Below are 12,988 nucleotides of genomic sequence, written 5' to 3'. Positions count from 1 at the left end.
CCCATTCCCCTCCCAGGCTCTGGGATCCTGTGTGCTCTTGGAACAGTCTGGGACAGGGGAAGGAATATCCACACCCACACTTGACTTTATCCTGTCCATCCTGGCGAGGAGTGGGGTTGGCCTTCCCTGCAGGATCCCAGGCAGAAACCTGTGCTGCCCTTCCCTTGTGGCTGCAGGCAAGGCCAGGCTGTGGCCAGGTGGGGAAGGCTCTCCTTGTGCCCAGGCAGGGGTGCGAACACAGGGTGGGGATGGATGGGACTTGCAGATGAGTCAGGATGTGTTTGGGATTACCCCTGTGCCCAGGCTGGACTCCTGTCCCCTGGCAGTGCCTGCCTGGCAGTGCCACCTCTGGCATGAGACAGTGCCAGAGTGCTCCTGTGTGCCAGGGCCAGCTCTTCCAGAGGGGATCCATCCAGGCTCAGGCAGCAGCAGGGAAAGGCTGGGCTGAGCTCAGCCCCGAGGCTGGAGAGAGGCTGCAGGAGAGCCTGGGAGCAGAGACTGGGCAGCTCAAGGGAAATGGGACACATCCCATCCATGGTTCCTACAGGAAGCTGGGCAGAACAGATCAGCCTGCACATGATGGTTTTAGCTCTCCTACAGATGCCTGTTGGAAATTGTTGCAGCTTTTTCACACATATTTTGTGTTGTTCGGGTTCGACCACAAGGTGCAGCTTGTACTTCACCAAATCCAATGACTGTGCAGTGATAGCCACGGTAAGGTCCTAATATACGGAACCTGATGAGGAGAAAAAAGTCAAATTTGGTTCCATTCCTGACATGCAGTGAAAGGCAGAGTGGCACCTGGCCTGGCTGCTAAGCTGTTTATTGCCATAGAGATCAGGAACTGCCTTGCTGGAATCCGCCTCCCATTCCTCACTGTTGTTCCCCACATCTCCACAAAAGGTTCAGGACAATGCTTTCCCATCCAGAAACATTTCCCTGCTTTGGTCCCCTCCAGCCAATTGTGCTGACATCCTCCTCTCTCTCTTGTCCCTGCCTCCTGTGTCCTTCTTTTCCCCAGGGAGCTGCATCCAGCCAGATCCTTCCTTCCCCAGCAGAACTCCAGCTGTGTCCTCTCCTGCCATCCCTACAGGACAGCCCTGTGTTCCCTGGCCCTGCAAGGCTCCCTTTCCTTGGCCCAGGCTTGTGCTGAAGCAGCTGCACCTCCAGCAATCAGCTTCCCCCACAGCACAGTCCCTGATCTCCCTTGGGCTCTCTGCTCTTTGCTCTGCCTTTGGCATTTTCCTCTTCCCAGACACTGCATGGCAGGGACTTGCTGGGAGGAGCTCACATGGCTGGGTCATGTTCCACGTTGTTGATCCACTTCCACTTCTGCTCCTCTGGAGAGCGTGTCAGACCAAGTAAGTAGTAGTTACGGCTTGATTGTGAGATCAGGTACCTCTGGAAAGGAAGCCAACAATGGGAACACATGAAAATGACATTTTCTTGAGCATAGGCCCAGAAGGCTCAGGGCTAAACAGGCAGCACAAAGAGTGCAGTTTGCATCCAGTCACAGCACCTCTGCCTAGTGCTCCACAGGATTAATTTCTCCATTCCATATAAGATCATCTCCCTTTTGTAGCCTCTGATGAAGATAATAAATGTAATAATACACCTGCTGTTTCATTAGATCTGTACATTGCTGTCAGACACGTGTGAATTGATAGCTGTGGAAACTTTTCCCTTTGGATGGGGGTGGCAAAGCCTTTTCAGGCTTTGTCCCAGCCATGGCTCTGGGACAGAATAAGTGTCTGCTCAAGCTCCATGGCCTGTGTGCTAAATCCCTGGAAAGGCCCAGCCAGCCGGGCAGGGACTTTGCTCCTTGCCATGGCATCAGGCCTGGGCACAGAAGCCTCCAGGAACACGACGGCGAGGCCCAGGAGGCCTCTCCCTGTGCAGGCCTTTGCTGCCACTGCCAGGCCTGGGCTGTGCATGGCTGGCAGCAGGTCCCAGAGCCCAAGGCCATGGGACAGGAGCTGGCACAAGTGTCACTGCTGAGCCCTTGGCCAGGCAGCTCCAGCCCCCCAAGCAGCTGCCCCAGGAGTTGGATCTCACCAGCTCTTCCCTGCTTTCAATGACCACCAGGTCTGAGCCCATGGCGGTGCATTCTGCACGGAAAGCATTCCAGTCCATTGCTTCCGTCTCTGGAAAAAATAAGTAGCATTTTCTGCCATGTTTCTTCCATGGTGGGGGGCAGCCTGCAGAAAGGAAGAAGAGGTGTGTAAAATCCCTGTTGACACTGACCAAAGGATGCCACAACAATGGAGAGGTCAGAGAGGCCTTTCCAGCCCTCAGAAATGCCTGTGTGCTCCTGCTGAGAATTGTCAGCAGAGCACCAGGGATCCCCCAGAGCCTCTGGGGCTGATGGCAGCCCAGAATCAGCAGGCAGGAGCCAGACAGGGAGCATTGGCACAGCAAACATGATCCAGCCTTGCCCATCTTTGCCCAGCAGCTCCTAAACAGGCACAGAGAATTGCACTGATTTCAAGGCTGGTAAAGGAGGGCCTTGGAAAAGTAGGGGAGGCACGTGATCCATCCTGCTCCCTGCAGTGCTGGGCTTCTCGAGGGATTCTTCTTCCTGTGCCTTCCAAAGCTCATCCTGGGATTGTCCAGGATCAGGTTTGTATTCCTGATATGGGAGAGGTTTTTTCTTTGTTTCCCTTCTCAACAAATTCCAGTCACACACCCTCCCCTGCCCCCTGCACAGTCAATCCCACAGACCTCTGGAAACTCCCTCAGGATTGACAGAGAATTGCCTACCTAGTGCCTCTTCAGGGATGGTTGTTGTTGATCTACTTTGGCTTTTGGCAGTGGGACCATCTGGAAAAAAGAACACAATTTCTGCTTGCAAGGAGTGGCCACTGTGCCAGGCCACTGTCAGAGCTCTGCTGGACCTCTCTGACCCCCCATCACCCAACAGAATGCAAACTCTGCCTCTTTGCTCATGGGGCTACTACAAAAATCATAACATGGTCATGTCAGGTTCCACTGAGGAAAAGGCAACACTAGAGTTTATTTACACAAGTTGTATCTTAATAATGATTTTGTTCCTTGAGTTCCATCTAGATATCAAGCTTCTTAGTATATACATAATTCAGGTCACTAGGGCAGTACTGAATCCACAAAAGAACTATAACTAAAGCCAGGCCTGGATCCAAGTCTAATGACTCCTCTTCCAATGTTAAAGCTAGACTAAATGCAAAATGCTAATTACACTTCATTACTTTGTGCTAGTTTAGAATTTGGTTTTGATTTTTCCCATCCTTTGATGTTTGACTTTTTATAAATATCAGAGCACTGTCAGATATAAATCCTGAACTCTTTTCCCTGAAAAAGAAGAATGAGTTGCCTCCGCAAGCCTTGTTTATTGAGTTCCAAGGGTCAATAGCTTTGCCATGTCTTTCCTATGTGCATCTCGGAACAGGGGGCAAACTCTGGGACTTGAGAGGGATTGGTTGTGGCAGCATCTCAAGCTTTCTCAGCTACCAAAGGATGGAAAGAAGAAATGAAATATGACATTTTAAAATGATACCTTGAAATCATTCAGAGGAAGTATCAAATGGATCTGTTTTTTATTCCTGATGTTGATAAGAATACATCTTCCACCAGATATCATTCATCAGTTTATGTAACTTCAAAAATGTTATGAACTCAGTGCAGAGACTGAGCACAAGGTTTTCATTGAAATAACCTGTAAATAAATTCCTTTCATTTCCAACTTTGATGCCTTTATGAAATGAGATTTAATTCAAAATATTGTCAAATTTTTGGTGTCACATCCCTATGCCATAAGACAATATCATAACTTGAAATATTCTAAAGGATTGCAATCATAAGACCAAAAGGCATTATGTGATCTTCACTGGTTTCTTCAAAACATTTGCATCATAAGTTTCTCAGTGTTTGATCACTGTTGTTTTCCCTTTTGTCACAGATTTTTTTCTTTTGGAATTTTGAACCTTCAAACCCTTTGGCTTTTTGCAGATTACCTCCTACAGCCATGGGAAGCTAAAAACTGTCATCCTTGGCTTTTACACCAGACTTCCATTCCTCCTGGCTTTGGATGTCATGGCCTGGACATCAGGCAGTGGCAGAGTGACCCAAATCAATTGCCAGTGTTACATTTCTAGCAGGACTTACATGGGAGTGTCCAAGACAGGGTGAGGGCCACTACAATGGGAACCAGGACAACAACCAGGACAGACAATTGTGTTCTGGAACAATGGCTTTGACCTACAGAGGGACAGAAACATAAAGATCAGGGAAAGAGCTGGACAGAAGCCCCTTTGTCCTCCATTCCAAGGTGCCTTTTCAGGCTCCCACTGGGACTCTGGAGCATTCCAGGTTGGCAGGCTGCAGCCAGGCTCAGTGTCCTGGTGCTTCCCCACTGACTCTGGAGCCCTGTGCTCAGGGAACTGAACAGATCCCAACCTGCCATGGCTTTGAGGAGAGGGGAAAAGCTGGAGGGCCATTATTCAGAAAATGGAGATGGATCCAGCCTGTTTCAAGAAGTGCAGAAGGTGCTTAATATGCCAAATTGTAGCTGGTTTTATAGAAGAAGAGCAACCCTGCATGCAAGCCAAGCAAAGCAGGGAATTCATTCCCCACTTGCCATGGGCAGGCAGGGTTTCAGCCAGGCCCAGGAGAGCAGCTTCCATCCCAAGGAACAGTGGCTTGGGAAGAGGGAATTTCCTGGAGAACTGCCAAACTGGGTTAGTGAGGGGGCTCTGGCAGTCAAAATTCTGTCTGGATGTGAGGAAGAGGCACCATCCATCAGAGCTGGATGGCATTTAAAGAGCACTGCCCTGTGACCTAGAAGGGATCTGGGATCCCTGATGCCAACACTTTGCATTTTCATCCTGTCTGATGAAATTAAATGGCATTAATTAAACTGAGTTTCCAGTAGTGAAACATTTTAGGATTACAAATATTAAATCAATAAAAATATGCTTTTTCACGCTCGAAACCCGTCTCCCAGATCCAAGGGAACTGGATGCCATTCTCTCCCATTGAAGCTGCACTGGGAGCATTTCCTTGGTCTCCCAAGATTCTTTGTGTAATTTGGTATCAGAGGTGCTTGATGCAGAAGTTTTTGTGTGAGGCCCTTAGTGTCATTGAGTTTCTAAACTCAATTTGCATGATTTAGTCAGAATCTCTGACTGATTGTGGGAGTGTCTCCAGTTTGATCAACTATCAAAGGATGAAAAGTAATGAGGAAAACCATCTAAAATTTAAAAATTATTCCTTTAAAACTTTCAAAGGAAGTACCACATGGCTCTGTTTTTGGTTTTGTCTTTTTTTTTTCTAGATGGAGATGATGATGTTTTCGTTCTCAAAAAATATAATGTGTTGTTATAAATAAGGTGTGCAGATAGTGATAGAGCAAAAGGTTTTTATCTGAATAGGGTGAAAACTACTGCCTTTATGATGTAACTTTGAAGTTTGCTGTCTTTTTCAAATGAGCTTTTAGTCTTAATTCTTTTAATATATTTGATGTCACATCATGCTGTCATAATAAATTATCATAATCTTGAAATATTTTCACATATCCCAATTAAATGGCCAGTAGCATTATCTGATTTTGTTTCCTCAAAACATTTGTATAATGAATTCTTCAGTGTTTGAATGTTGTAAATTTTAAATTGATACCTTGAAATCATTCAGAGGAAGTATCAAATGGATCTGTTTTTTATTCCTGATGTTGATAAGAATACATTTTCTTCCAGGTATCATTAATCAGTTTATGTAACTTCAAAAATGTTATGAACTCAGTTAAATGGGTTTTTTTTTCTTTATTTTTGTTTTGCAATTTTAAACTGTCAAAACACTCCATTCTCTTGCACATTTCCTCTTACAGCCATGCTTGGCTAAAAACTGCTGTCTTTCGCCTCCAAAGCAGACTTCTGTTCCTGCTGGCCTTGGATGCTATGGCCTGCACCTCAGTCAGTGGCAAAGAGACACAAATTAATTGCTGTTATTCCATTTATAGCACTTACATGGGAGTACCTGACACACAACAATGAGCAGGAGCACGATTATCTCAGTGACCAGGACAGCAACTTGTGTTGTGGAACAACAACTTCTTCCTAGAGAGAGACAGAAACAAGTAAAAATTATGGCAACACTTGGAATAATCCACCTTTCTCCTGCATTCCAAGGTGCCTTTTCAGGCTCCCACTGGGACTCTGGAGCATTCCAGGTTGGCAGGCTGGAGCCAGGCTCAATGTCCTGGTGCTTCCCCACTGGCTCTGGAGCCCTGTGCTCAGGGAACTGAACAGATCCCAACCTGCCATGGCTTTGAGGAGAGGGGAAAAGCAGGAGAGTCCTCCAAGCCCTGGATTGCAGAAGGACACACAGAGGGTGGGTGGGTGACAGAGGGAGCTGCCTGAAGGAGAGGGGGCTCAGTAAAGAGGAGCTAAAAAGGGCTGCTCTGAGGGAATGGGATCCAGGCAGGATGGTTGGCTCTGCAGGAAACATTCAGCAGAGAAGGTCATGGCAGAGAATGAATGAGATGAATCAATCCCTTGTGACAGGATTGACTGAGTCAGAACTGGGCAGATCTTTCAGTTCAAGGCAGTTCCTTGTGAGGAGCCACAAGGACTGTAAAAGGTATGGCCTAAATACAACATGGATGTACTAACACATCCCAAGGGATACCTGCTGGCAGATAATGTTAATGCTGGTTTTTAATCCCACTCTTAGAGCTCTCTTTCCACTTGGGCACTGGGAGGTAACAGATCTGATGTGAATTCACAATAAGAAAATAAAGAAGAAAGTTCTAGAGGATCGCTGGGAACATCAGCTCTGCTGTCCTGAGCACACACCAGCAGAGTAGTTTAGGTTTGAATTGACTTTTTCACATCCCTGAGCCCAGCTCCTCTGCTCAGGGGTTGGCCAGAGCAGGATGTCCGGGACCAAGCACAGGCAGGTTGGAATATCTCTGGGATAGTGACTCTACAGCTCCTGGCATTAGGAATTCCCTGAGGGAAGGCCCAGGAAGTCCCTGAGGGAAATGTGAGAGTATTGCTTGTGAAACTATGACAGCAAAGTGTCTCCAATGCCCTTTCTCTTCTTCCTCATCTCCTGTTGTTCACTTTTCCCTGCTGGTCTCTGAGTGTCCCATTCAGTTCACATCCATACACAAATGGGGAGAATGATTAAAATGTGAAAACCTGAAAACTGCAGATCATGCTAAATGTGGAGGTGTGACAGAGTTATGGGATAAATGCAAGACAGCAGGGAAGAATGCACAAGGAGAAGTGTAAAGTTTAATGATGTGGGCACAAAATAAGACATAGAATATTCCATATTTCTGAAACACTCAAACCCATCCTGCTGTCCAGCACTGAGCTCCCTTGGTTCTACCTCCACACAGAGAGATAAGATTTTCTATCAGTTTAAGTGCATTCTGCTGCCTTGTGGAATTAATGCCAGTACTTTGTTGTACTTTGTTGTATTCTTTCTGAACAAAATGATGACAGAGGTCCTCTCTCTCCCCCTTAACCATCAATCCAACAGGGACTACTGGTAACTCCCTTTGGAATGACAGAGGGTTGCCTACCTGGTGCCTCCTCATGGCTGGGGGGTAGCTCTGTTGATTCCTCTTGGCTGCTGGGGGACAATGGTGCTGAGACATTTTGGCTGCTGGAGGTCAATGCTGTTGGGCCCTGTTGGCTGCCTGCAGTTGGACCATGCAGAAATGAGAATACAATTGTTATTGCAATGAAGGACCACTGTGCCAGGCACTGTCAGAGCCCTGCTGGGCCTCTTTGGCTGCCCCATCACACAACACAAAATGCCAACTCTGCCTCTTTGCTCACTCCTGGCAAACAACCCTCAAAGCTGCAGCACACCCCAAGGTGTTCCCTTCCCAAGGGCCAAAGCCCAGAACTGACCCAGAACTGCTCCAGCCCTTCCCAGAGCAGAGGTGGATGTGAGGCACAGCACACAGGGAGCCACAGCAATGGGAGACAAACCACAGCAAGTCCAGATTTTGTGCTCCATTAAATGCAGCCAATTTCACCTCCTTCTGTTGTCTTGGTTTATTATTTCTTTTTAATTTGTCCTTGCTCTGATATTGAACATTTTATACACATCAAAGCACTTTTACATAGGTGCCCTGAACTCTTTGCATTGGAAACCAAAAAGCAATCACCCCACCCAAGCCTATGCTTTACACCAAATACACTAAAGGCTTTGCAATTTTTTCACCATGGGTAGCTCTGAGTCGTTGGGAGACTCTGAGACTTGAGTGTGATTGGCTGTGGAAACCCTTCAGACTTATGTAATTATCAAAAGATGGAAAGAGACAATGAGAAATATCTGACAGTTAAATCCTTGAAAACTTGCAAAGTACCATATGGCCATAATTATTATTAATTTTTCCCTGGATATGATAGTATTTTCTTTCTATGGAATTAATGTGTCTTTCTCAGTAGCTCAGACATTGGTATAAACTTGGTGATATCTCTGCAGACCCTGAGCACAAGGCTTTTATTTCAGTGAGGCGACAAAAATTCCTTGAAGGTGTAACTTTGCTGTCTCTCTCAAAGGAGCATTTATTCCTCATTATATTAAGAGTTTTGGTGTCACACCTGGGTGCCATGATGCAATATCGTCATCTCAAAATATTCTCAAGGATTACAATCTGATCAAGGTCATGCATTATCTGGTCTTTACTTGTTTCTTCAAAAGCTTTTCTATCATGAATTGTGAAGTGTTTGAACCTTGTCACTTCCCAATTGGTTCTGGCGTTTTATCTCCTGGATTTTAAAACTTTCAAAGCACCTGGCATTTCTTTTACAGATTTCCTCTCACAGCCATGGGTGGCTGAAAACTGCTGTCCTTTGCCTTCACAGCAGACTTCCATTCCTCCTGGCTTTGGATGCCATGGCCTGGACACCAGTCAGTAGCAGACAGACACCATTTACGTGCCAGTGTTCCATTTCCAGCAGGACTTACCCGTGGTGAGTGTCAGATACAGGGCTATGGCCAGCAGGAGGATGATCACAAGCAGGACAGCAAGCAGAGCAGCAGCTCGTGTTCTGGGACAATGGCTCTGACCTACAGAGGGGCAGAAACATCCAGGTGTGGGGAGCAGCTGCACAGAGCCCCTTTGCCCTGCATTCCAAGGTGCCTTTTCAGGCTCCCACTGGGACTCTGGAGCATTCCAGGTTGGCAGGCTGGAGCCAGGCTCAATGTCCTGGTGCTTTCCCACTGCCTCTGGAGCCCTGTGCTCAGGGAACTGAACAGATCCCAACCTGCCATGGCTTTGAGGAGATGGGAAAAGCAGGAGAGTGTTCCAAGGCCTGGACTGCAGAAGGACACACAGAGGGTGGGTGGGTGACAGAGGGAGCTGTCTGAAGTAGAGGGGGCTCAATAAAGAGGAGCTAAAAAGGACTGCTCTGAGAGAATGTGATCCAGGCAGGAAAGCAGCTCTTTGCTGAAAGCTAGAGATCAGTACCTGGAAATATTTGTGCACAAAATAAGAAAAGAGTTGGTAGATATTTTCCAAAAAGGCACTGGAAGAGAAACATTAAAATGTTACTGAAAATGTATAAAACTTGAAATTACAATGCAAGTGAACTTTTATTTAGGTGACATCCATTGTGGCTTCCTGTCAAGTTAGCTGAGAATGCATATGTCCAAATAGGTTAAAACCCCATTTCCTGGGATATTAATAACTCCAGTTTTCTGAAAAGAGATGCAGAAGGTTCACACTTTGTGCAAAAGACAAGCAATGGATGGCAAGAAATAATTTCTGCCAGAGTGAAAGCAGGGTTAGGAAATAAGTGAAAGAAAAATGAAAATGAAATACAGAGACACACTGTATGAAGTCTGTTAATATTCAGGATACAATTTTATAGCAGATATTGCAAAACCAGTGAAAACATTTATGCAACCATTTGAAACTCATTAAAGAAAGATAAATCCTTGGTTAGAATTTTGCAAAGTGTTTGATCCCAAATCAGACTAAAGCTGTCCATGAAACATTTTTTCACACTGGTGCATTCAACAAGCAGTTGGTACAGCCAGAGCAGGAGGAGAAGCCCCCAGGCAGTGCCTGCTGTGCTCAGGGAGCAGGAGCAGCTGTGCAGGAGACTGCTGTGAGCACCAGCAACAGCAGCCACTCCATCCTGAGCAGTTTGCTGCAGCAATCTCAGTCTGCTGGGGCACAACAGGCCAGGGCCAGCAGCAATGGATGTTCAGCTCTGGAATGCTCTCCAAAATGGATAAAAACACCTCTTAATCTCACCCCAGAGACACTGCCTCACACCTGCACCTTAGCAAGAGAAAAGTAGATCTCCCAACAACCTGCCTTTTTAAATATCAACAACCCTCTCTGGACACTCAACCTGCAGTTTTCCAGCCCTGGCCCTCAGGTTTCCCTTGTGCTCTTTGGGGCTTTGGTGCTGCAAGGAACTCTCTCAAGAGATGTGGGAGAGAGAGTGGAGAATGCAAAGAAAGCTCAGTGCCCAGCACTGGACCTACCTTGGCCATCAGGGATGGTGTGTAGCCTGGCTCTGGGTGGTTCAGGCAAGTTCAGGTCAGAGTTAATGACATTTTCTGCCATTCTTGTTCCACTCTGCTCTCTCCTGCCTCGGCTGCTGTGACAGTGACACTCTGGGCTGGGCATGACTCAGAGCTCCCTCCCCTCTCCAACCTTCAGCAGGAAGTTCTTGACTCTTCCGGTCACACCTCAACTTCTAATGAAAAGAGAAGTCAATTTCTACTTCATCTTTTGAAGGCACATGGTTTTATGTGAGGAACATAAGAAAATACAAATTCATTGTCTCCATGTTATTTTCTGAAAAATCCCTTCCCCAGGATTTCTTCTCCTGGGAAGTTGAGAAGCCTCAGAAAAGAATGAAAACAAGAATTATCTGATTGTCTGGAAATGTGGTCTGAAGATCATTTTCCAACAGGTCTGTCTTTGATTGGTTCTGTGTGAATTGTTTTCAATTAATGACTAATCACCATCATCTGTGTCAGACTCTGAGGAGTCAGTCATGAGCTTTCATTATCATACTTGTGAAGCCTTCTGAAGTCTCCCTTCTCTTTCTTTAGTATAGTTTTAATATATAATTTCTTTTAATATAATATAATAAAATTATTGTTGAAGATTGCATTGCAAGCTGTTTTCAATTAACATCTGTATGGCATATTGTCTTTTGTCAAGTGGGCTGTTTGCCTTATCTCTCTCTCTGATTGATCACAATCACTCCTTCCTCAGGGGAGGACATCTGTTGATAACAGGTATTGAATGTCACTGCATGACTGATAAGAACTGTGACATCCCATGATGAGATGCTCCGCCCAGAGGGAGGAGCCAAGCATTACTACCCAGATATAATCCGGAGGTTTTGAGACACCACGATGGCTTTCTCCACTGGAATCTCCAGAGGAACAGCAGCTGCCTCTTTCTTCAGAGGAAGAAAACATCCTTCTCTACAGGAACCCCTGCCTCAATGGTACCCCACCAGACACCCCAGGAGGGATGCAGCAACATATCCAATTGGACTGCTCCCAATACCCTGACGTACAGGGTGTCAGGTTAGGTTCTGACTCTGTCACTGTTGTTTTCATGTACTGCATTGTTTATTTTGTCCTTTAATTTTTTTTCTTCCCGATTAAAGAACTGTAATTTCCTGCTCCCATATTTTTACCTGAGAAACCCATAATTTAAAATTTATAGCAATTTAGAGGGGTGGGGAGGGTTTACATTCTCCATTTTGGGGGAGGCTCCTGCCTTCCTTAGCAGACTTCTGTCTTTCCAAACCAAGACGATTCTAAATCAGCCTTCTGACAACATGGAGTCAAATTGTCATCCCTCACCTCATCCTGGGAACCCCACAACACTCATGTTTGCCCTGAGGTCACATGTGTTGGGAAGAGGTTCTGGATTGGAAGTGTCTGTAGTTCCCAAAGTTTCACCCACTTACACACAAGCACTGCTTTGTATTTTGCAAAGAAAAGTTTTATTCCATGCAGTGGAAAGCAGAGGAACTGTACAGGGGCCCAGCAGTCAGCCCAGACACCTGAGGGGAGATCTCTGGGGGGACCCAGAGCACATCCAAGAGCTGCCCTGTCCTGTGAGCAATCTCCAAGGAAAAGAGGGCAGAGCACTGTGTTGCCATTCCCTGAGGGTCACTCTCATGCTTCTCACCAGCTCCTTCACAGATCACTGAGGGTTTATTGTTCTGTTTTCTGTCCAGCTCAGCTTCTGTTGGGACTCTGTTCTCCAGGCCTTGCTGCTCTCTGCTTGTCTCCCTCCTGTGCACTTTCCCAGCAGATGTGAGATCTGACATTCCTTCCATTCCCCACACAGGACTGGGGCTGATTTTATGCCCAGAGCTGTGCTGCTGTAGGATCCTTTCCCTTGGGCCGGTTCCCATTCCCCTCCCAGGCTCTGGGATCCTGTGTGCTCTTGGAACAGTCTGGGACAGGGGAAGGAATATCCACACCCCCACCTGAATTTCTCATGTCCATCCTGGCGAGGAGTGGGGTTGGCCTTCCCTGCAGGATCCCAGGCAGAAACCTGTGCTGCCCTTCCCTTGTGGCTGCAGGCAAGGCCAGGCTGTGGCCAGGTGGGGAAGGCTCTCCTTGTGCCCAGGCAGGGCTGGGAACACAGGGCTGGGGATGGATGGGACTTGCAGATGAGTCAGGATGTGTTTGGGATCACCCCTGTGCCCAGGCTGGACTCCTCTCCCCTGGCAGTGCCTGCCTGGCAGTGCCACCTCTGGCATGAGACAGTGCCAGAGTGCTCCTGTGTGCCAGGGCCAGCTCTTCCAGAGGGGATCCATCCAGGCTCAGGCAGCAGCAGGGAAAGGCTGGGCTGAGCTCAGCCCCGAGGCTGGAGAGAGGCTGCAGGAGAGCCTGGGAGCAGAGACTGGGCAGCTCAAGGGAAATGGGACACATCCCATCCATGGTTCCTACAGGAAGCTGGGCAGAACAGATCAGCCTGCACCTCTTGCTTTTAGCTCTACTT

General features: G+C 47.0%; 1 protein-coding gene across 1 annotated transcript; it reads right to left on the bottom strand.

The window, feature by feature from the left end:
* Nucleotides 1-356: 356 nt before the first annotated feature.
* LOC128940419 (killer cell lectin-like receptor subfamily F member 2) lies at nucleotides 357-10,604 on the bottom strand. Its single transcript, XM_054281803.1, has 9 exons — nucleotides 10,492-10,604; nucleotides 8,962-9,063; nucleotides 7,562-7,678; nucleotides 5,997-6,086; nucleotides 4,141-4,233; nucleotides 2,761-2,820; nucleotides 2,056-2,198; nucleotides 1,292-1,401; nucleotides 357-736 (listed from the first exon to the last, which is right to left on the bottom strand). Exons 1-9 carry the CDS (start codon nucleotides 10,571-10,573, stop codon nucleotides 595-597), a joined length of 939 nt encoding a protein of 312 aa, XP_054137778.1. The 5' UTR covers nucleotides 10,574-10,604; the 3' UTR covers nucleotides 357-594.
* Nucleotides 10,605-12,988: the final 2,384 nt, after the last annotated feature.

This window comes from Melozone crissalis, unplaced genomic scaffold (assembly GCF_028551555.1).
Source record: "Melozone crissalis strain CALT ecotype California unplaced genomic scaffold, PUWL_Pcris_2 ptg000033l_1, whole genome shotgun sequence".
Classification (NCBI taxonomy): domain Eukaryota; kingdom Metazoa; phylum Chordata; class Aves; order Passeriformes; family Passerellidae; genus Melozone; species Melozone crissalis.
The sequence above is the reverse complement of the archived record's forward strand: the minus strand, read 5'-3'. Positions and strand labels throughout refer to the sequence as shown.